We start from the raw sequence: 23,731 nt of genomic DNA, 5'->3' as shown, positions 1-23,731 counted from the left end.
GGGGGGAACCTAGCCAGAGGGGAAGGGGCCTGTTTTCCTGTTCTCACATCCTTGGGGCTGGCTTTTCTGTGCTTCCCAGGCAAAGTGTGGGGCCAGTCTCCCAAGTGCTGTAGCCAGTGATTGACAAGAGATGCAGCCAGCTCTCCTGTCTGCCTCTGGGACAGCAAGGGGGTGGGGACATCTCTTCTACTCGCTTGCCACTGCATGGCCAGCCAGCTCTCCCATGCTCATGTCCCCAGGGGCAGCTTTCCCCGATGCACGATCCCCATCGCCAGGGCCAGCTCTACTGTGCTGCCCAGGTAAGGAATGGGATCAGCTCTCCTGAGTGCCTTAGGTAGTGAGGCATGCAAAGCCCGCATTTACCTGAGATGTCCATATGGCCTTTGGTGTAACATGGGCCACAGACATCTACACAGACCCTGATGTTACTGGGTCATGGTGTCAGACAGAGTGGCAGCACAGGCCAGGACTTCACCATGGCCTCAGGTGCTTGGGCAGGCCACTCACAGCAGGCTGATCCTATTCACTCTCAAGTCTCCAGCTCTGCTCTTCATTGTGCTCAAACTGCCCTGCTTCTCTTCCTCTCCCATCTCTCCACTATATAGTGCCTCACTGTAGTGGTGTCTCCGCCCTTACCACGTGGTGGCAGGCCTCTGGGTGTTCTGGGCCTGCCTTGGCAGTGTGGCAGTAGGTGGGCCTTTCTAGAAGGGGTTTAAAGCTATATATTTACAGTTAAAGACCACGTATTTCCCTGATAACTGCAGATGTTATTTTCTATTCTTTATTAAGATTTTTTAAAAAAATGTAGCTGCTCACTCTCTGGATTCTGACATGTCCCTTCTCTTTTGAGGCAAGCTTGGCCTCCATATTACTAGGTGGCCAAAGATGAATTATTAGTGTCCTAGTGCTGAGATTATAGGCCTACTCCACCACACCCACTTCCTGTGATGTTGGGGACTGAATACTTTTGGGGTTAGATGCCCAAAGAAAGGGACCTTTTTTTCTAAGAGAGGTAGATTCTGAAACAATAACCACCCCTTGTGATAAAATTTTAAGTTTCCATAAAACAGCATTTAGAAAAGCAGCATCACCTCTAGAATACTTGTGACAAGTGTCTCCCCAATACCATTACTGTGAAGTATTTCCTTCAGGCTCCCGAAAGTGTGACTTGCTCTGAATTCGCTACTTTAAGGTGACACTCATATGTTCAGCCTCTCAAAGCGTGGTTTTCAAGGCTCTGCCAGATGGTCCCTTCAGAATAAATGCATTCCACATGATAATGTTTATATTTGTGTTTCTGGCATGAATTAATACTCTTCTCGTGATATTTAATAAAAACCAGATTATTTCATTTCTGTCTCATGAAACACAGTACCTTTCCATTCTGTCTGGTGAAGGTTATTTGTCTTCTGTTGGTGAAGGGGCAGCCAGTGCGGGCTCTCCGGAGGATGAAGCCCTTTCTCTTCAGCCGGAGCGGCATGTAGCCAAGAATGATTTGAGATTCATCTCTCTCCATGAAGACTGCGTTAGCCTCAGTGAGTGTGGCAAGAGGCCAGGGAGCCACCATGGACATCCTTTTAGCTCCTAGACTTTCCTTCTAGCTAATATTCTGGGCACAGAGGCTGTGTCTGGAGTCTAGAGGTATTCATCCTGTTTGCAGAAAAACGATCACATTCCCAGCAAAGCCTCTACTTTTTCAGCCTGGAATTCTTCTAATTGCAGCCACGGCAGGAGGCAACTCCCTCCCCTTTGACTTCTGTTTTGTCTTTCTATGGATTTTTTGCATGTAGGAGGAATGGTACTGAGTTCCAGCCATGCAGCCTGCTCTGTTTCTTGAGACGTCTTTGGCTGATGAACACTGGTTCTGGCAATGGTAAGTGCAAGGTTGCTACAGAAAAGGCTTCCTGCCCTTCAGAGATGAGTTTAGTCCAAAGAAATGCGAAGAACTGGTGTAGAGTGTGGCTGGAGAGTCTAAAGCCAGCAGGTGACATCGTTCCTCCCGGAAGGAGTTCAAGGTAGGGAATAGGAAAAGGTTAGAAGGGGAGGGAGAGGTTGCGATCTGAGAAAGAGCCAGATAACTTAATGCAAGGCTGAGTTTTCTTCTAAACAGTGCCTTCTCACCTCCAGCTTATTCTTTAAGTGATCTGCCTCTGAAATGATGCCCATGTGATACCAAGGTGTATCATCATGGTGAAAGCACATGACTCAACTTCCCAGTCCTCATCCCTCTGCCAAGTGGCTCAGAATCCTCTCTGTCATGCGTCTCTGTGCTTGAGTATGGCTTTTCTGGTTGTTTCTTCTCATTCTCCAGAGTTGTCACTCGCCTGGAGTTGGCATCTTCCAGGCTCTGCCTTAGAGTCCTTGTTGTCATGACAGCTGCTACAGTAGTGCCATTAATTATATTGTCTTCAAATATCATCTTTGAAACTACAGGCCTGATTGTGAACTTATTTATAAGCACTGGAGTGAACTTTTTTCCTAGAATGTTCCATAGAGAGAAGAATCTGCTGATATACCTAGTGAAGATGCAGCAGACCCCTAGGATGCTAAGAGTGGAAAAGAGTTGCCTGGAGGAACAGCTTGGTGGTTCAGAGCACTGGCTGCTCTTGCAGAGGACTCAGGTTCAATTTCCAGCACTCACATGACAGCTCACAACCATCTGTAACTCCTGTTCCAGAGAGCCAACCCTTTCTTCTGACCTCCACAGAGACCAGGCACACATGTGGTACACATACGTACATGCAGACAAAAACCTCATGCACATAAAATAAGATGTTTCTAAAAAACAACCTTTAAAAGAGTGGGAAAGACTTGGGTAAAGTTAAGTAGATGACAAATAAAATCATTAGGGCTCTGTAATGGATTTTCTAGAGAGAATATCTTATGCACTGTACGGATGTATCACCTGTCAATTAAAAAACCTGTGGCCTATAGGAAAGGTTAGAATAGAAGGTGGGACATCCAGGAGGCAGAAAGAATTCTGGGATAGAGCCAGGCATGTGCAGGAGATTTGCCCAGGAAGATGCGATGGTACAGACACATGGTACCTGAGCACAGTTAACCATCCTCACGGTAGAATGTAGATTAGAATAAATGGGATAATTCAAATTATGATCAAGTCAGAGAAGAGCCTAGCAGCATGGCCAATGTATTTGTAAATATATTTTGAGTTGGAGTCTTATTTATCGGAGTATGGGGCTGTAAAAAAGAACCAGACATAATTTCTACAGATTTGCTGTCCAAAAAGAGGGAGGAAAGAAAGGGAGGGGAGACACGAGGGGGCAAAGGGAATCAAGGTTTGCGTGTTGAGTGTCTTGGAGGATGGGTACATACTTATTGGAGTTAAGGAATCTGTGCTCAGTCCCAGCGTTCTTGGCACATTTTGTTATCCACACTGACTAGAGAGGTTTCAGTAGCAAGGGCGTAGAGTTCATTCCCCTTAACTCGGCAATCGAGGCCCCTCACAAGCTGCCTTTGTTTGGTCTCATTGTAGTTTTCCCAGAACAGTCTCCATGAGGCAGATTTCACCTTGCCTTGGCTCAAGCTGTTCTTTCAATCTGGAACATTCTTCTCTTGTTTCCTGCTCAGGAAATTTCTCTTTATTCTTCAGTATGCATTTTACTCAGTCCTTAGAGAGTCTCCTCCCTCTCGTGAACATGTACACTTCTGTGGATTCTATGTTGGGATGAGACCCACCACTACCCAGAATTCATTGTCTTCATCATTACCCACTCCTGATCTTCAAATCCAAAGTTCTTGTCCCTGCACTTTAGACTGTATAATACAGACTCACACACGTACATAGATAAGAATTCATTGCTATCTATTCAATATTTTCTCAGCATCCTTTGTCTTTTTCTTGGTGTTAGAATGTAGTTTTTCAAATATGCACATCTTTTATCGGTTGGCAATTCTTTAAGATAGGAAATATATCTTAACAATCTCCATTTCTTTCTGGGTTGCCAGCACGCAACTTTACACAAATTTTTTGTCCATGAAATAACAAATGAAGAATGGAGAAAAGAATGGGAGAGAAGTGGTTGTTAGGGTAGATTTGGCCTCTCTTTGGAATGTGGTCAACTGGGATGGGAACTTTGAATTCTATACATAGAATTCTCTAACACAAAATCATGCATGTGCATATTTAGCCTCTTATGCACAGGCAAAGAAGCCAAACTGTTAAGTCTTTCATCAGCAGGAAATTATCATTCTGCTGGTTGAAGAAGATACATGGCCTCTTCGTGTAACAGAGACTTCTGCACACTTAGCTGTGCTACTGTACACCCATTGTCTGATGCCCACAAAGAGATGGGACCTTGACCGATAGCACAGTGGTGACCTACTGCTGTGCCTGTCTGCTTCATTGTAGGGAAGACAGAAAGGGGGGGGGTGTCTTGTGATTAATGAGATTTCTGTGACCCTTAATTATTCTTTTCATACGTTAGACTCTTTCATCAATCTGCTTTTATTTTCAGCAGCACAGGGGAAAAGTGAAACAAAACAAAACAAACAAAAAAAAACCAAACCACTGCTGTCTTCTCGTATGAGACCTGGAACAGCAGAATTGCTCGCCTTCCTTTTGGATGCTCCCTCACAGACATGCTAGTTTGTGTTTCTATCTAAAGCTATGCACATCTTCTATACATTCTTTATGTACATGTTCCATGATGCCTGTCTGACCATCCATCAGTTCACGTTTCTCCGATGTGCCTTTGGTAAGAGGACTGCTAATTATATCTGGAGTATTTGAATTTTTGATTAGCTATTTTCTGTGAAAGCAGAGAGTCTCTGCCCCAACCAGCTTTTCTGAGGGAATTATATGTTCAGAGAAAATGACTGATGAGGATAAGATTTTCACTCCAAACTGGGGTCTTACCTCCCAATTGCATTGCAGAGCTTCCTTCACAATATTCTGGGACCTGTGAGAGCCACCAGGGTGCTTTTGCTTGCGTTTGAGCTAGTTCCAGGAGACTGTGAGAGTGCCTTCCCTTGAGCCCTTGTCAGGGCTCCTGAGGCTACCCAAGCAAGAAGCAGACTACATCCTTGACAAATAGTTTTTCTAAAGGAATTCTCTAGGAAATTCTCATCTATGGAACAAATAAAAAAAAATTAGACTCCATAATAAGAGTCCTAGATCAGTGGTAAAGCCCTTGCCTATCTCATGGGAGGCCCTGAATTCCCCCTGAAAGTACTGCACGAAAGACAGACAGTCAGACAGACAAATCCAAAACCAAGCAATCAAGTAAACAAAATCTCAGATGAAAACATGTTTTTGCGGCCCACCCATGAACTAAACCATCTTTGGCATCATGACCCCACAAAGCCCTTGACTGACAGCTCCATCATGAGGGAAAAAAGAGGGAGGAACTTTGAGTTAACACAGCTGGTTGGGTGAGGAGCCAACATCTGTCTATAGATAAAGTAGTGGCAACACTTGGGACAAGAACAATGATTCTGTTGGCCACCACTTGTTCTCCACTCTACAACCGTGTCTTATTGCAGCCTTTGCTGTAGCAACCTGAGATAGCAAGGCATAGCTGACTGTGATGCACCTTGACTCTCTGGTTGCCCCAGAGGCCACTCAGCCATTCTTTGTCATAGGCAAACCCATAGCAAAAGGAGTGAATACTCTGTGTTCTTCTGTCTTGGGCTGGCAACTCTTATGAACTTTACGAGGGTCACCAGAAGGCTTGCATTCTAGGTGTCTTCAGGAACGACTGGCTGCATGGACTCCTTGAAATTGGAAGCTTTCACTAAGAGCTTAAAAAAAATAAATTAGAACCCAGAAAATATAGTTCTATAAAGCTAGATTACAGATTGGTAATAGAGACAGATCAAAAGGTGGGTAGATCTAGAGAAAGGATAATAAATATATCTAGATTGATAGATAACAGAGATGTAGGTAGATAGGTAGATCTAGAGAGAAGATAGCTAAGTATTGGGCTAATAAGTAAGTAGACAGATGGATAATAATTTGATGTGCATGCATTCTGGACAGACTCACTGCATGAAGACCATTCTAGCAGAATGTCCTGCTTTCCAGTGAGATGTAAGGAGATGAGTGGCTTCCTGGTTGTATATAGCACATATTGCAATAACTATGGATCTTTAAGAATAGCTGTTGGAATAAACACAGTTAAAGATGGAAGCCATATGATATCTGCTATTTCTCTAGAATTCCTTTGGCTCTGAAGAAACACATCTTTCTGGGATGGATTGGAAAGAGCCTCAGAGACTTGATCCTAGTGTATGCACATATTCTGGTATCACTTCCCTGTGAACACATGGGATGTCACTTCCTTGTGGAAACATGTGATGTGCCTACAAGCTAGTTTTTCTAATGTACCTGCAGTTCATGGACTGAGAGTCTTGAGCAAGTGGGCAGGTCATAATACTTAACAATTCATCAAGCTGAAATTAAAATAACTTCATGGCACCTGCTAAGACATTCTTCTGCAGAAAGCATATGACTACTCTTGGTAGAGAGCTCAGCTGTCCCATTAGTCACAGCAGGAACTGGAGCAGCCGGGTGGTGGGAAGTGAAGGGGCGCAGAATGAGAGGGAGGAGACTGGGGAGGGCAAGGTCCTGACATCCCCGAGGGTCTTGCTTCTAACCTATTTAGCCAGATGAAGTAAGTACAAGTTGTTTAAGCTGTCTAAGCCAACCCCATGGTGACTCAGGCAGTCAAAGCGTGACCCAAAGAGAACAATATCAGGTATCTCAAACTCTGGTGTGGGGAGGAAAATATTTTTAGTCCATTTTTCATCCCTGAGCCCATCATGGCTTGAAAAACAGAGTTGCTTTTTCCCCCTGCTTGACTTGTAAGAATTCTGTCTTGCAATGGCTCTTTCTTGTTTAGGAGGAGTCTGAATCATATTTTATTATATGCAGTCTTAGAGAACAACTAAGGTTGGGGCAGGGTCTTAGAGAGCAGCTAAGCAACTAGTTCAACCTCTTTTGCATGGGGAGGGGGCGTAGTCAGAGGACCACAAAAGGCACTGGTTTCTGTTTTGAGATAAGACCTCTTATTCATTGCATTTGCCAATCTAACTGGCTCCTGAGCTCCTATGGGAGCAGAGAGATTACAGACATGTATTATCATGCCCACTTTATGTTCAGGGAACTCAAACCCAGGTCCTCACACCACTGCCTGGCAACCACTTTAGCCAAGAACCATAGCCACAACTTCAACCTCTTTTTCTAAGATGGTTAATAGGTATGTAATAATTGCATCCTTTTGGCTGGCCCAGGCTTCAGCTCCACAGCACTGTCTTTCCTGGCTGGAAGTCATATATAACCAGATAGTTCCTGCTAAACAGGGTGGAAACCCATCTGACATCAGGGGATTCATTTTGAAATGTGAATTAAATTAAATTCTCTGCTCTCCTTCCATAGAAAACTGAGAACTAATGGATCCCTAGGGGACAGGGCCATTGGCTTTCCTCCTCCTGTGCTGCCTGTCGACATGAACACCTGATGTGTTGTCCAGTTTGAAATCCAACTCTCTATGGGTTAGAAATGGAAGACCTACAGCTTCAGAAAGAAGTAGCTGAGGGTCTTGGTGGATCACTCAGTCTGTGAACAGGGCAAGCGGGGCTTCTGAGGTGTCTGGGGGGAATCATCACATATCCCGAAACCCAGGCCATTTGCCTACTTGGCTAATTGTTATGCTTCACAAAACGAAGCCCGTTTGTGAGAAGGCCTCTTTTATTCTGAGGGAACTTTAGTTGTTAGGAAGTGTCTGAAGCATTTGCAGTTGATGCTTCTTTGAGAGCAGCCTGCACCTCTATGGGGATTACTCCTTTACCTTGGGATTCCACTCACAGGTTCTGAGCAGCCCTTGGGAAAGGTTTGGTTTGACAGTCTCTGTCTGCTGGAAGTATAGCTGAAATTCCACCCTCTTCTGTGTACCCTGAGCGACTCCTGGACGTCCTTCCTCACCATGGACTGAGCACACTGAGGGGCCCACCGAGGTGTCCCTTTCCCTTCAAACTGATCACAGTACCCACCTGTACTCAGAACTGTGGCGGGTACTCATCAAACCTAAGCATCCCCACTCCACCCTGCTCCAATCCCCTCCCCAGGAACCAGGGCCTCTGATAAATGGTCAGGTATTAATGGTGGTAGGCACGAAGCAAGCCATTGAACACAAATACGTTACAGAACTCGCGGCCATGAGGTCAGGCGTATTTATGGCACAACATACCTATGCATCTATGTTTGGTTATCAGAAGAGTGGCTGGCTTGGGGGCAGCCAGTCCGTAGATGAAGATGCCTTCTGTCCTGAACACTCTGCTCTTAGACCACTCCTTAAATCTACTGGAAGCCCATTTCATAGGAAATGATTTCCAAGTTGATGTGTGTTTTCTGTACACTGCAGGGTATTCTCAATTACAGGGAAGATATGCAGCAGCTACTGTGCCTAGGAAAAACAAAGCAAAACAAGAATGTGTGCAGCAAACGGGAAGGCACTTGGGCTGGGAATGCTAAGGACAGAGCACACTTGCTTTATTATTTTCCAGAAAGGCTTGGGGATCCTTAAACAAACCTGATAATTGGGTCGCTAAAAGGATGTTGCACCTGTAAACTGTTATTGAGTAAAAATGAAGATGGAAATAGTGATTAGTTGATGATTCGTTTACACAATGGCTTTTTCTGTGGAATTACAATTAAAGAATATATTGGATCACTTTAAATGTTAGACTGAAGTGGCACACAATTTTTTTAAATAAGCAAAGGACTTTATATTCATAAGCATACAAGTTGCGAGCCAGTCCAGACATTCTCATCTATTGTTTTATGTTTTTATCAATTGCTCTGGATTCACAGGCAGAGATGGAACTTTAAGATGAATTTAAAAAAATATTTTTTAGTAGTTGCTATGGTCTTCATTTCCCATTTTTGGTCTCAGGTAATTTCTTGGGTACCTTCCCTTGATTGACAAACCATGGCTCCTTGCACTTGTATATGCTATATTTAGCTTGCAGACTAGACTATTCCCCCTCATTAAAATCTCCTGGTTGCTGAACTTCATTAAGACAAATGGATTCATCTGTATTTTCACTCCCTTTGGCTATGAGGTCAATACATGATGTCAGCAGGAAAGGGTAAGGATGCTGAGCGCTCTGAAACACTTCTAGAGAAGCTCAGAGAGGAGCCAGCTGCCACGGCCCTGCCAGGAGCATTATGCTCTCGGCTTTAAGAAACATTTGCGACTTGCACGGTAGCCGTGTGCATTAATAGCCTCAGCTGTTCAAGACCTGCACTCTGCAACAGTTATCACTGGCACTGGACCCTGTACTCAGAGAACATGGGATCCAGCAGAAAGACAACAGAACAAGGAAAGATGAATGAACGCTGAGCCCACAAGTAGGCAAGGATGGCAACCAAGAAAGAAATAGAAGCCAGAGTATAGCCAACCTTTTTTTTTCTTTTAATTAGAGTATATTATACTTCAAACTTGATACACTAGAAATTGGCAATGCAACGTAAGATGCAGAGGAAAATACCAGTTACTGTCAAAATGACCCTGTACAGCCTTGTAATGCAAAAGCTTTTTACAATACAAATTTTCAGTAATGTACACAAACCTTGACAGTATGAGCGTCTGAACATAATATGAGGAGTTAAAAAAAAAGAAAGAAAGAAAGAAAGAAAGAAAGAGAGAGAGAAAGAAAAGAAAGGACAGGAGAGAGAAAGTGCTTAGAACCCTACCTGCATCACTAAATGGAAAGCAAGCCAGCTCTCCTGGGAGAACACATAGTGAGAACCCAAAGTTGCTAGGCGACTTTCTCAAAGGTGTTAGTGTTTCCATGGGAAGGAAATCTACAGAACGCATCCTTCCCTGAGCATCAAACTGCAAACCAGATTCGGGGGCACATTTTATCTAGGTGGACTCTGAAAAATGCTGTAGATTTTCTTTTTTTTTATTAATAACAACAACAATAATATAAAAAGTCAAACAAACTGCAAACACACGTTTTCTCACTCAGAAAACTTTTTATAATTTACCAGAAAGATTGGTGACTCTTTCCAAAGTGCTAAAAAAGTTGCCCAATTACATTAAGCATTACTAAGTCATTCAAATACAGGTTCAGTGGCAAGCAATGAAATGCACGGCATTTGAGCAGTAAGCGTCTCCGCCCACCTCCCCTCTCGCACGGTCCCACCAGAAGACCTCTTATTGCACAAGTGACATGCTGTAAAACCTAGGGTCCTCGTGGTCAGGGACACCCATTCAGGTTCTTAACCTGCTGGTGCTTCTGTGAGTCACCTTTCTGCCAGCCTCTTGGGGGTGGGGGTGGGGTCACTGCAGTTCCCTCTCCCTTATCACTGAACCTGCAGTTTTGAAAACATTATTAGCCAAATGGCACATTCTCCATTAAATGGGGATAAAGACATAACTTTAAAACAAAAAAGCAAAAGCAAATTAAAAAAAAAAAAAACAACAAACCCACCCATAAACCCAGTGACCTTGGGGGCATATTGTCCAGAAGTGTCTATAGTGTCTTTTACTGAGATATTGACATGGTGAGTTGAACATCGGGTTAAACAAGGCCAAGAGCAAAGGTCTCTGCTGGAGAATGACTGAGGCTTTGGGGCCTTTCTGGCCTAGCTGGTTGCTCTCCCTGCTTTGTGGACATCTCTGTAGTGTGAACTTGTTTGCCAGGGCCCTAAGCAGGCCCCTCATCCACGGCTGGATGTCAGGTGGGGAGGGAAGCAGGGCCCTGCTAGGTTTGGAGAGGGAGGCTGCGAAGGTATAAGGAGCTGATGATGTGGACTGTTCAGTCTCTGGCTTCCTGTCCGACTGCATTCACTTCAGGGAAGCAGTCTCGACTAGAGGAAGAACATCAGGGAGGCGTTTATTTCCCCCTGGTTAAAGTAACAAAAAGAAAGGTGGGTATTATCGAGGATAACACAGTGTGGGAAAGAGCATTCCTCCTGGACACCAGTTCTTCCGCTGATAAATAATACAGAACCAACCTTTCATATAACAAACTTCCCATTTTTATACAAAGCACATTTCTTCCCGCTCCTTCAGCCTGTTGCATACTGGAAATTCTGCTGTCTTACAAATCCAAGCAGTGAACATATTCAGACAAAGATTTTCTTTTCCTTTTTAAACCACCCATTACTTTTTTAAAGATGAGCAAGGGGCTATGCAACTGAATCAAACCTTCTCCTGCCGCAATAAAGTGCTGCACAGAAACTGCCATTTTAATGACCATAAAATAAGAGCTTTAAATAAGTATAAAGTCAGCTCCTAGCAGGTTACATCTGCTAGGCGTTAACAAAATGGAATACGGGGTTACTAATACATGGAGGGTACACTCTAGCCAGAGGCTCTGCACACAGTGGGGCATCCTGGGGCATCGTCTGAGGCACAGGACTAAGCAGCACCTTTTTGTTCTGTCCTTCCTTGTACGTCAAAGAGGTCACAGCTAAAATGTCAAACATACAGTCTACTCATTCCATAAAAAAGGTACCTTTCCTTCCTTTCCTTTTACTCATCCCTTTCCCCCAATGGGAAACAAACTCGTGCAAGGCCAGCGCACTGTGCAAAGCTGCCGTTTCTTTTTAGTCTGAGCATTTACACCCAGAATTGATCCGAACCCCTTTAATCTCCTTGGCTGGATTTATCAACCATAAACATTTCCACTCATACATTTTTTTCCTGCAGACAATGATAACAACTGAGTCAATATCACACACACACACACACACACACAGACACACACACACACTCTTACACACGCACACGTTCTGCCTTTTAAAAAGGATGCGCTCCTTTGTGTGTGTGTGTGTTTTGTGTTTGTGTGCAAATGTGTGTACGCGCATGCGTGCGCGCATGCATGCACTCCACGTGGGTTTTGTGATGTCAGCTGTGGAGTTTTGAGGCGTTTCTTAAGAGATCTGTCACTTGACTCTACCCATCTTCCTAAGTAGAGAGCTGAACTCCAGGCTTTGAGCACTCTATTGGAACTATCCTGGCACCCTGCAGGTCTTCATCCACTGAGCACCAGGCCCTACCACTCTGTAGTCATAAAATAGAGAAGGGAAGGCAGTGGAGGATGTGGGGAGAAAGTCGTCGATGAACAATCAGGATGGGAAGTCAAGACTGTTCATCACTGTCAAAGAGGCCAGTATAAAAAGAATGTGCAATAGAAATGTCATGACATATACACACACACACCACACATATACCACAATGCACACACACACACACACACACACACCCCAAACATACACACTTTTTCTTTCCCAATCCACAAATGCCCACAAGACCCCACTCACCCAACAGAAAACCCAATGTACCAGTGGAGAAGCTTCCAAGCGCTCACTGCTATTAAGGACACTCTCTTTAGGGTTAACACGACAAAATTCCTTTCAGAGAGAAGTACGGAGGAGGGCTGAAGTGGGAGTGATGGCTGGGGAGGCATGCCTCTGAAGGTAGATGTAGGCAGCAGATCACCTCTCTGAAGATTGGATAAAGCAGCTTTTAGGTCAATAGGTATACATACAGAGCCAATTCTCTATTCCTTACTAAAGATATACAGTACACATGGTCCAGACCCCTGGGGTCTGAAGGTTTTGCAGCAACATACACCTGCTGGGGTTGTGTTTTAAGTTTTGTGGGTTTTTGTCTGTTCCTGTCTCTGTCTCTTGGTTTTTGGTACAGAACGCGGCTGTCCTCAGACAGTCCCTGCTCTTTCTCTTAGTCCAAGATAGGCAAGGAAGGAGTGTTTGGGTGAGGGGATGCTGGGAGGCGCAGTCTGAGGTCGGGGAGGGTGGAATGTGAGATCCAGGTGGTTTCTGGGATACAACATTGTTAAGGGAATGAGATGGGCAACATCTGAGTTCCGGTATTTGTCAAGATGCAGCGGGGAGCCACTGAAGGCCAAGGCCTTGAGTGCCAGGTTGGGCTCTGAGCTGCTGCCGTGGGCTGCTGACAAGGCCACGGTCTGCAGAGCCTGAGAGGCAGACATGACCGACAGTGGGGACAAGAGACTCCGGCCACCCCCCACAACCAGGAGCGGGGCTCCAGGGCCAGCTGGCTCTCTGGAGGCTGGACTCAGGCCTTTCTTGTCCTCCTCAGGGCCGTCTCCACTCTGGTGCTTCTTCACGTGGCGGCTGAAGACAAAAGGGTGTGTGGTCTTGAACAGGCACTCTCCGCAGCTGAAGGTCTGGCGGGGGGCGTGCTTCAGCTTCTTGTGCAGGTTAAGATTGTCCTTGCGCTTGCAGCTGTAGCTGCACTGGTCACAGTGGAAGGGCCGCTCCCCGGTGTGCACGCGCACGTGCTCGATGAGCTTGTTGGCCGTCTTAGACAGGTAGCCGCACTGCTCACACTTGTAGTGGTTGCCCAGGCGATGCTCGCGGGTGTGCGTCTCCAGCTCCAGCTGGTTGGCCTTCACTGTCTGGCAGATCCGGCACTTGTACTCCATCTTGTAGTGGGTCTTGAGGTGGCACTCCATGGCAGCAGGGCGGTTGGTGGAATAAATGCAGAATGGGCACCTGCCAGGGGAAGAAGCAATTGGAGGGAGCTTTAGTATGGAAGGTCCACGAGGAACCCTGCATCTCCCCTCCTCGCCAGCCTGCCCTGGGTCAGCCCTTGGGTCCCCCAAGGCCTGGCCTGCTCGGCCCTGCCACCTCTCACATGGCCCTGCTTGGCTTCACCGCTGACAGTGCAGTCCAGGTTAACAGGGAGCTCTGGGCGGTCCACTTAGCTGGTTTGGGGGCTCTAGGCTGCAGCAGCAGAGGCCAGTCCTCTCAAAGGAGCAGAGGACTTGAGGAGTAGATAAGGCTGGTACTCCCCTCCTGCCCCCACCCAGCCCCTGGGGCCCTCTCCACCCCCTCCCCCACTGGACACGGCAGAAGTCCGGGCTTCCTGACCTCCCCTCTAGATGGGAGCAACACAAAGAGTCGACTTTTCATGCACCACACCAAGCACACGCAGAGAGGCTGAGAGGTTTAAAGAACAGCTTATAGGGAGAGCTACCTCCAGCAAACAGAAAGTCACAGGAGTCAGAGTCGTGCTTATTAAAGGGGTGTTAGGATGAAAAGGCCTGTGCGTGTCCCTCTGTGTGCCAATGGTGTGCGTGCCTCTGTGTGTGTGTGTGTGTGTGTGTGTGTGTGTGTGTGTGTACCAACATCGTGGACTCTCAGAATGCTTTCTCCTACAGTACTGGTTCCTCATTAGGGATGGGAGGTAAGGACCATGGTAGGGGCCTGGGAGAAGGAAGCCCGCGCAATGCCCCCTCTGCTCATGAAGAATGAGGAGGACTGGGGCTGCTCTCCAGAGTCTGAAGGCACTCTTAGGACATAGTCATGTCATAGAAATGCCAGTGATCCAACTGGAACACGAATTCTCTGAGGGGAGGACTTTTTTGAGATTTCTTTTGCATTTTCTTCAGTGCTCAGAAGAGCACTCCGGACATACTGAGTCGTGAGCTGAGCATCTTTATGGATAACTGAGGTAGATTCACGATGGTCGGCTGAGTCCCAGCTCTGGCTCCTGACTGGGCTCGAGTGTGTCCTCTAGCACAAGGTCTGGGTATCTCTGGCTTGGGTTCTCCATTCTTCCCACCATGGATTACGCTACCACCGGGCCTGTCCCTGTCAGGGAGGTCGTGGGGAGTGGGGTGGGTATGTTTACAGATCTGCTGGGCTTCAATTTTGGAAGCTGCCAGGTTTGAGTCTGTGGCTTATAGGACAATGTAGCGTGTGTGCTCTTTCCAAAAAGAATGCAGAAGCCTGAGTGGCTGCCTCAGCTTGGTCTCAGCTCCTGCAAGGCAGGCAGGGCTCACAAGGGGGCTGTCCTCAGAGGGTTGGAGAGACGTTCAGCAGAGCCCAACACAATCAGGTGCACCGTGCACTGGCTCCTCAGCACCAAGCTCGCCATTAGCCCTTGAACCTCAGCTCACAAAAGAGTGCACAAAGATATGAAGCCCATTCCCAGGTCAAGTGCACACACAACCCCTACGCCAAGCTGGGCCTTACCTAGAGGAGTCTGACACTCACCACTGTCCTGAGCTACGGCAAAAGAAAAATAATAGTATAATCTTATTTGATCTGCATTATGAACAGGATATAGAGTACAAGCAGTCCCATCACAGAAAAGCATTTAGACATCGGCGGTCTGCCTCACGTTAAGGATGTTTCTGGGACCCTCAGCTCAATCTGTTATTTCACTGCTCGGGCAAAGCACCGGGGCTTCTCCATGCTTCCATTATTTATCTTAAAGACACTTTCTGAGGAAAATTAATTCTCTGATATTGCAAAAGAAACAAAACCAAAACTCATTGTATTGCCAGAGGATATTATCAATATATATATATTTTTAATTGTTCTTCTATTTGGTCATCCTAGAACATGAACTATCATACAGGGGACGGTTGGCACCAACAGGCAGTGTCTGGTCCAGGAAAAGCACTGAGGTCATCCTGAGGGCTCCCTGGTGCATTAGAGGCTCAGGCCTGCTCAGGGTTCCGAAAGGTGAGCCGCAAGGCCAGGTGTAGCTTGGGCATGACTGAGCTACCACAAGGCAACGATACGACTCCATCCACAGGAGGCGGGGTTCTTCTTTTTAATAAAGAAAATACAAATTTCCATAAAGAGGTGGAGGGTTTAAACTCAAAGTCCCTGATAAGCTTCTGCTAGGCATTTCCCATCTACCAGTTGAATGAATCATAAAACCACCCTCTTCTCTATGGCCCGCCCACCTACACATCCCCAAGGGTAGATCCAAAAGAGATGGGATTGGCAGTTGGTGCCATTCCTCAACTCTCCTCCCCCCCTTTTTTTGTTTTTCAGAGGATGCCATGGCGAGCCAGCCCCACTCCACCCCCAATACTCTGCTCCAGGTCCCTGTGGGCTCTCTAACTCTTACCCATTCATGAGGCATTGTGAGTTTCAAGGATAAAAAATATTTTAAAATGAAAGACCCCTCCCCTGCTTATATTAAGAAAATAAAAGATAAAGTGTCCCTGATTCTTTTAACTACATGGTGATTTTAGATTAAAAAATGCCTTGACAATTGTATCTTTCTGTACCTAACTATTTGAGGCTTCTCTTTCTTTACTAGATCTAAAGTGTCCTGTGACAGTGACTCTGCTTCCAGAATCACTGGAAGATTAAACTCGGGTAGTTCTGGGATATAGATTTCTTAAGGTGGAAATGATATTTTACTCTTCACGAGTCCTTTACCACCTATGGTCAGGCTAGTTTCGCAGTTTGCTTGGTAATAACTTATGGGTCTCACTAGGCCAGGGGCCATGTTCAAATACTGCGTAGTAAGGATGACGCTCCTTGTCTAGATCTTTTGGGAAGGCATCAGCATGTCTGCACAAAGACGAGAAGCACCTGATGTTGCCTCTTGTCTGATCAAACCAACAAGGTCCTACTTTGGGGGCTGGTGCTGAAGAGCTAAATATGTATCAGGCCATCTAAAAAAAAAAAATAAATGCAGTAACTTGCAGTGACAACTGAGGAATGCTCCATGCATGGGATGCTAGCCTGGCATCCATTAAAGTCAAATCCACTGCAGTAGGAGTCTACTCTTTCATGCTGGGCTGACACTTCGTGCTCTTCCTTGCTGTGAGCCTGGGGTACTTGTGAAGTGGCTTTTCCTCCTGGTGTGTGTTGACTCCCCTGAGGATAGCTGGAATCCCATCCAGCCAGAGGCATCAGGTCTTTCTGACTAAATCCCCTCATACTATGCTCCCCAATTCTGTGACCCCCCAAAACCTTAATGGGGGGATTGTGTAGGGCAGGAGGAAGGGGGGCTTAATAACAACTCAAGAAAAGATTCTGTACTTGCTTGCCTTACTTGAGCCCACCGGTGGGGACAGTGTGGCATTTCTTGTGCTCCAGCAGCTGTTCGGGAGTCTTCATGAACTTGTGGCACACATCACACTCAAACATCCGGGTGATGAGGTGGATTTGCAGATGGCGCTCAAACATATTCTTCGTCTTGCAGACAAAGTTGCAAAAAACGCATTCGAACCCTGAAAGGACCGAAGCTGGGTGTAGGAGTGTGTGGGGAAGCGCGGCAGGCAGGCAGGCAGGCACGGGGTGGGGGTGGGGGTAGGGGTGGGGGTGGGGGTGGGGGTGGGGGTGGGGGTGGGGGGACTCCCCTTCCTTCCAACCCTGCGTCTTGTAACATATACCTCTGTCTAGACACCATCCCTAAGTCACCGTACTAAAAAGGCTCAGCGTTCAGCTTCAGAGTCCACGTCCCCCTCCTGTCCCCACCCCGTATTTGAGCACAAATCAAGGGGCTCCTTTCCGGTAGCGAGCACCACACTGCAGCTTGCTTTCCTCGAGAATGGTCACTTTCCAGACTAGGTCACAAGAGTGGTCAGGGTGAGCAGGCCACGTCTACCCTTCTCACCTTTCTCTGGCTTTTCCTCGTTGTTCAGTGAGGGCTGGCTCCCGGGCACCACAGAGATGACCAGCAAGTTGTTCCCGCCCTTGTTTTTCTGGGAGCTGTCTGAGTCATCTTTGCCATTGGCTGAATCACTCAGAGTTGACAGGGAGGATGAAGAGGGGCTGTTCGATTCACTGGGGGTCTTCCTATCATCCCCTGGGAAACAAAAACAAGGCAGGTGTGTTATTTAGGAGAGAAGCCCTTAATACGATGGCAGGTGAGGGAGGGTCAACTATACCTGGGGGCTTCTGTACTTCCTGCTCCCCCAGGGCACCACTGGCTGGGAGCCTGGTTCTAGTGCAGCCCTGGCAAGGGCATGTATAGTGTGTTGAGTCCAGACGTCTGTGGGAGTTTGTTAAGGTGGATAGCACATGTCTCTGAGCTCCGCCCAGGATCTGTTAACACTTTAGATGCTTGTCTCATACTTTGTTCTCCCAGATTTCTTAGGTCTGAGGATATAGGTCAGTATTCCAGAGTGAATTTAGCATACATGAGGGTCTGGGTTCAATCCACAGTGTGTGTACAACACACACATCTCACACATCTCTATTGTCGTTCCTACTTTGCAGAGGGCCAAACTTGGCCTAGACCTGATGTGATCTCTGAACCAAGTCTCAGTATTTTCACACTTCTCAGCAGACACTGGACTCTGCCTCAGCGCAAGGTATAAAGAAATTAACAAGTTATTCAAACCTAATGTCATGAGATGCTTGCATCTGCTAATGCCTGAGCTTCAGGGATTAGATCTAAGGTTACTACTGAAACAGCTATAAACCAGAAAGTATCAAACAACAACTTTCACAACACTGGACATGAGGCAGTGAAAAAACTGGTCTCTGAGGGAAAGGACAGAGGAGGCAAGCCCTACAATGACTTAGTTCCTTGCCCTAGGTTGCAGGACAGGAAGAGGGACAAGAGAGGAGCCCAATGGACTTTCCAAGGCTCTGGGGAGGTCACAATGGACAGACACAGCAGAACACAGTGTCAACAAAGAGCAGGTGCACAGAGAACAATACCCAGAGACCTGCAGAGGTCAGGAGACACGGGTCAGAGCAGGGTGTGAGCAGCTACTCTGACTGGAGCGGGAAAGGACACCTGAGAACATGGATGGCTGCATAGGGCTGGCACTCCGTGGGTGTCAGTGCTGTTCCCAGCAGCAAGATCAGAACACTACATCATCCGTGGGCATTAGGGAGGATGCTGAGAAAGGACTTTGAAAAGGGAGGAACGACTAGTCCCCAATAGATAAATACTTAGTGATCCATAACTGCCTATCAAATCCTAGAGGAAAGATGCCAAAATATCAGGGCTTCCAAGTCCTATGTGCTAAATAAAGATCAACAATCCTAAGAGGAACAACAGATACATAACTGAACAGCCAGCATGGTAAAAACACAAAGATTATCAGATATGCAAAGAAACAAGAAAAACCAGCTCAAATGGGAAGGAGAATCAACCAATCAGAGGCAACCAAGAACAGGCAGAGTTTTATAGTTTGTAGCAGAGAACATTTTAATTATATTTCAGATGTCCAAAAAGTTAGGTAAACACATGGAAGATATGGAGAGGGGTCCAAATTACATCTCCACAGATGAAGACACACATTGTGGTCCTCACTAGAGGATCGCACAGCAGAAAGTGTTGGTTTCATATCAACTTGACACAAAGTCTAGTCATCTGACAGGAGGGAACCTCAATTAAGGCCAGGCTGCAGGCAAGCCTGTGGAGTATTTTCATAATTAGTGATTGCTGGGTGAGGGTCCAGCCCACCGTGGGTGGGGCCATTCCAGGGCTGGTAGTCCTGGGTTCCATAGGAAAGCAGAATGGGCAAGCGGCAGGGAACAAGCCTAAGCAGTGCCCTGCTTACTGCCTCGGGTCCTGCCTCCAGGTTCCTGGCCTGCTTGACTTTCTGTTCTGACTTCCCTTGATGAGGAGGAACAACGATCTGGAAGTGTGAGCCAAATAAACTCCTCCTTCCCCAACTTGCTTTTTGGTTGTGGTGTTTTTGTTGCAGCAGTAGAAACCGTAACTAAGACAATGAGTAACCTCAAGTAGAAGCTACAGGAAAGGTCTGCAGTGGAGCAGAACAGAGAACCCTCCCAGATGAAAAGAGCCTCAGTGAGCTGGGACTGCTCCAGTGAGGTGCTCCAGTGAGGTGCTCCAGAGAGGTGCTCCAGAGAGGTGCTCCAGAGAGATGCTCCAGTGAGGTGCTCCAGTGAGGTGCTCCAGTGAGGTGCTCCAGTGAGGTGCTCCAGAGAGGTGCTCCAGAGAGGTGCTCCAGAGAGGTGCTCCAGTGAGGTGCTCCAGAGAGGTGCTCCAGTGAGGTGCTCCAGGCAACTTTAGATGAGACCGACTTGAGGACCTGATTAGTTGGCCAAGGCAGAACTTTTCCTTTGCTTGTTTCCTTGAGACAGGGTCTCTGTAACCCTGGCTATCCTGGAACTCACTATGTACCTCAGGCTTGCCTTTAACAGAACTCCGCCTGCTTCTGCATTCATAGTCCTAAGATTAAAGGCATGTGCCACCATGTCAACTAATGACAATTTTTTCTCCTTTGGTTTTTCAAGACACAGTTTCCCAGTGTAGCCCTGGCTGTCCTGAAACTCGCTCTGTAGACCAAGCTGTCCTTGAACTCACAGAGATCCACCTGCCTCTGCCTCCCTAGTGCTACACGACCACCTGGCTGACAGTTTTTTTTGAGATAATCAAGATGTTTCTTATTTGTAGAACACCATAAGGCCCAGAATCTAAGATGCTCAATGAACTCTAAGCACAAAAAACATGAAGAGCGAAGAATGCATAGCCATCACCCACCACTCAGAAACTGAGGCAGGACTGTGAGCTAGCTCAGTACCTGTTTGGACTAGACAGTAAGACCCTGTCTGAAAAAGAAGATCTCTCTCTCTCAAGAGACACAGGGAGCTCATCATTATATTGCTTAAAACAGGAAAAGAAAGAAAAAAAAACCAACAAAACCCCCAAAACCCAGAGCCTAGTGTGATGTCATGGTGTATCCCAGAACTCAAGGCTGAGTGAGGAGGACGGAGAGACTGAGGTCAGTTTGACCTCCATAGTGATTTACTGTCTAAAATGAAGTAAAATAGAAGAAAGAAGAAAAGGAAAAAGGAAGAAAGAGAAAATTCCAAGGAACAACCATAATCAAAGAGTTATAGCTTCCCATGGGAACGATCCATCGGAAGGACACTGAGCAACATCTTCAGAGGAATGAAAGACTGTCAGATTTCAGGCCTGCTGAAAAGATATCATAGAAATGAAGGATAAACAAGCAAAGCTGACGTTGAAAACGATGGCGGAAACCATTGCCTGTAGACTTGAACCTAAGACAAAAAGTCTGGAAACAGGAAAAGAGCAGCTGAAGCCGGCCAGAAGCGGGGTTTCGGGAGGTGCTGGAGGCAGTGAGTGAGCAGGGAAAGTCATGTCTTCTTATTTTAGCATCTCTGTAGGATAATCAAAGTATTGGTGCTTACCACCAACTAACAGGCTTAGAGCCCCTCTGTGAGGAGAAGTCCAAAACCACCAGAGAGGCCATTAGGGGAAGGTGGCAGTGTGCCACTGGGCTTCTGCTGGGAAGTAGTACAGTCGTGAGGAAAGATACTGGACTGTAGGTCATGTAGTATGAATGTTGGCTTAAATACCTTCCTAGCAATTGAACTTACTAATGCGCAGATCTAGGTTAGTACAACTGTGGCCAAACCTCTAAAAGCAGTAGTCCACGGGAAACTCTCGGGGCCACAGGGGTCAGCAAATGATAGCCCATGGACTCACACTAGCATCCTGCTCTTGTAAATCATTTTACTGAAACATGACTATTCACCTGTGTATTAGAGTCTAGGATTTTCCTGAGCTGTGTCAAAATAAGGACACAAAGGTAGGCAGGTAAGAAAGGGGGAAGGTAGATCTGGAAGGGTTTGGGGTGTGTGTGTGTGTGAATATGATCAAATCCACTGCATCTCTAAGAATTCATTAAATATAATAAAAAGGACAGAAACTGAAAGGCCTGAAGCATTTACCACCTGGATGTATGGAAACTCTGGCTTGCAGCACCAAGACTTATAAATGTTATCTCTTTCTGATAGCAGCTGCTGCCCGAGAGACTTCTAATATATTAGACAGAAACCTCTTTAATGTGTTTCCCTTGTGGCTTCTGTCCTCCCAGCTAGTCTGGAAGCTCTGGCGGCTCAGAGGGAACATGGACTACCCTGTGCATCCCGTGGTACTGAGGATGTGTGTTTTGTCTTGCTTAACTGTGAGCGTGAAGTTTCCATCGAGGACAGGTGATGCCAAGCTAATGTCTTCCTGAGGTGAGTGGTGGAGAGACGTTCAGGGAAACACTGGGTTGAAGAAGGTTTCACAAGTCAGTGTTTAACAGACAGGCAAAAGAAAGAATTGCAAAGTCAAGTGGGAACCAGAGAGGCTGGCCTTTCCCTCCATTAGCCATCCCAGAAATGCCGAATTTAATTTGTCTTCCATGTGGGCCTCCCAGCTCACCTACTTCCCACAGTGCTAATGTGGTTATAGTCAAGACAACCGACTGTAAAAATGGCACCTTCTCACTCCACATAATGACTCTCTGTGGACCTCCAAGTCAGAGCTGCTCAACTTACTGACAAAAACGAACTTTTATTGCTGTTGGCACCAGCGAGCCAAAGTGGTCAGAGAAGCAGGATCCTTCTTGGCCATATACATTATCAGCATGACTGTCAGCAAGTCCCCTTCCTGGGTCCTTTCAGAGCCAGCAATGCGATCGATGGGCTGACCCCACACCCAGGATTGGCAGTAAGCAACATCGGCTTTTAGTTTGTAAGCACCACAAATTGGGGGTGGAAGGGCAGTCCCTGTCAGTCTGGCTTAAGGACTCTAGGCTGCTGTCATTCCTACCATCCATTCTGAGGGATGGTATAATTACACGGAGAAGTCAAAGTGTTAGCATCGTTAAATGGAAGAAGTTGACCAGAGCGGCAAGAGGCCTTAAATGAAAGGCAAGCACTTGCCAAGCCTCGCTCGCTAGGTTGGTTTCAGAAGAACAGGGGTAGTCTGAACAGACATGCCATGTGTGTCATTTAAGAGCACCCAAGAACCTACAGATTAGGGGTACAGTGCCCTGGGACAGCAAACAGAAAGGTCCAAGGCCATACCAAGTGTCCTGCAGGTCTGTCAGAACAACAAGGAGAGAGACAGACAGCAGGAGGTGGCACAAAGCCTGCTCTGGCCGAGTGTCTGAATCCACATCCCACTCAGTGACCTGTGTGGAACCCGCCGCTCCTCAGCTTCTCTCTACATTGTGATGTTAGCAAAATTCACAGTAGAGGCTTCCTGCTGGCTGAGGTGAGCAGGCCAGGCACCAGCGAGGGGCAGAAGAGCCCAGTGACTATCACGTGTGGCATGACAACCGGGACCAGGTGAGGACTGGGCGTACAGCTCCGTGTCTGCAGCAAATTCCAGGTCTGTGCAGTCATGAGATCACGCCCCAGTGCTTGCCTCTGTCGGGTGCAGGGGGTGGAAATGGACAGGGGTGGTTTACCTGTGTGCTTGGTGCCAATGTGAGTCTTTATCTCTGCTTCCTCCATGGTGACAAAGTCGCAGGCCGTGCAGCAGATGGAAAACATCCACTGTTCCTTGTCCACATGGAGAGACATGTGGCTTACAAACTGAACATTGAGCTCCGTCTCAAATCCACACACGTGGCAACTAAAGCAGGGAAGGAGAGGGGGAGGGGAGAGTGAGACCAGCCTGAAGATGTGTGCGCTCAGGTACACAGTGGGCGGGAGAACACTGGTTTCCTGTGTATTCTCTCTATCAAAAGGTAAGGAAACTCTCCTGCCTGCTGGGATGCCTCCAGAGTGGTCACGGTGCCAAACAGATTAGATGCCAGCATAATATAACAATCTCATACATGCTGTAATGATGCTAAATAATCATAAAGTTAATTAAAAACTACAGATTCCAGATGCTGCACATGGCCTAACAGATTCTTTGGGCACTGAGATTCAGGGCAGTGTTGCCAAGTGGTTGTTCACCGACAGTTCAGATGCTGCTGCACCTCAGACTTCCCCAGGTCCTGGGGCCCTTTGGGTACCACGAGGAGAGCACACAGACTGTTGTGTGGCATTCTGAGCAAGAGGCAGGCACAGCTGTGACACCTCCTAGGAGAAGCCACTCAGACACCTTGCAAGGGCAACTTGCCACCAACATGTTTGACAGAATTTCATAGAGACTGACCACAGAGCAAGATGTAGTGTGTCCTAATGGGCAACCAAGGGACAGCACGCAGGGCCTTCTGAGCA

The 23,731-nt window shown here is 46.8% G+C and overlaps 1 protein-coding gene and 1 long non-coding RNA gene across 22 annotated transcripts in view; one reads left to right on the top strand and one right to left on the bottom strand.

The window, feature by feature from the left end:
* Nucleotides 1–1,284: 1,284 nt before the first annotated feature.
* Nucleotides 1,285–22,969, top strand: Gm30271. 2 transcript variants are annotated; one of them, XR_001778593.2, is made up of 3 exons: nucleotides 1,285–1,535; nucleotides 1,791–1,873; nucleotides 21,604–22,969. It is a non-coding gene; the product is annotated as a predicted gene, 30271 (long non-coding RNA). The 2 variants fall into 2 exon arrangements; XR_003947566.1 differs by lacking the exon at nucleotides 21,604–22,969 and adding an exon at nucleotides 7,397–10,412 and having other exon boundaries at nucleotides 1,285–1,873.
* Nucleotides 9,412–23,731, bottom strand: part of Zfp827 (zinc finger protein 827) — a 166,283-nt gene continuing 151,963 nt past the window's right edge. For 7 of the 20 annotated variants that reach the window (XM_006531246.2, XM_030243704.1, XM_011248470.3 and 4 more), the window contains 5 exons: nucleotides 22,969–23,135; nucleotides 17,391–17,582; nucleotides 16,827–17,004; nucleotides 15,020–15,031; nucleotides 9,412–13,513 (listed from right to left, as the gene is read on the bottom strand). In XM_006531246.2, the coding sequence (XP_006531309.1) occupies nucleotides 12,694–13,513; nucleotides 15,020–15,031; nucleotides 16,827–17,004; nucleotides 17,391–17,582; nucleotides 22,969–23,135 (1,369 nt within the window). In that variant the 3' untranslated portion in view covers nucleotides 9,412–12,693. Of the gene's footprint in view, nucleotides 13,514–14,998; nucleotides 15,032–16,813; nucleotides 17,005–17,390; nucleotides 17,583–22,968; nucleotides 23,136–23,731 lie in introns of all 20 variants that reach the window. The other 13 variants (XM_011248477.3, XM_017312927.2, XM_011248471.2 and 10 more) reach the window with 10 other exon arrangements.

This window comes from Mus musculus, chromosome 8 (genome assembly GCF_000001635.26).
Source record: "Mus musculus strain C57BL/6J chromosome 8, GRCm38.p6 C57BL/6J".
NCBI lineage: Eukaryota > Metazoa > Chordata > Mammalia > Rodentia > Muridae > Mus > Mus musculus.
Note: the sequence above shows the minus strand (reverse complement) of the source record. Positions and strands in the feature narration are given on the sequence as shown.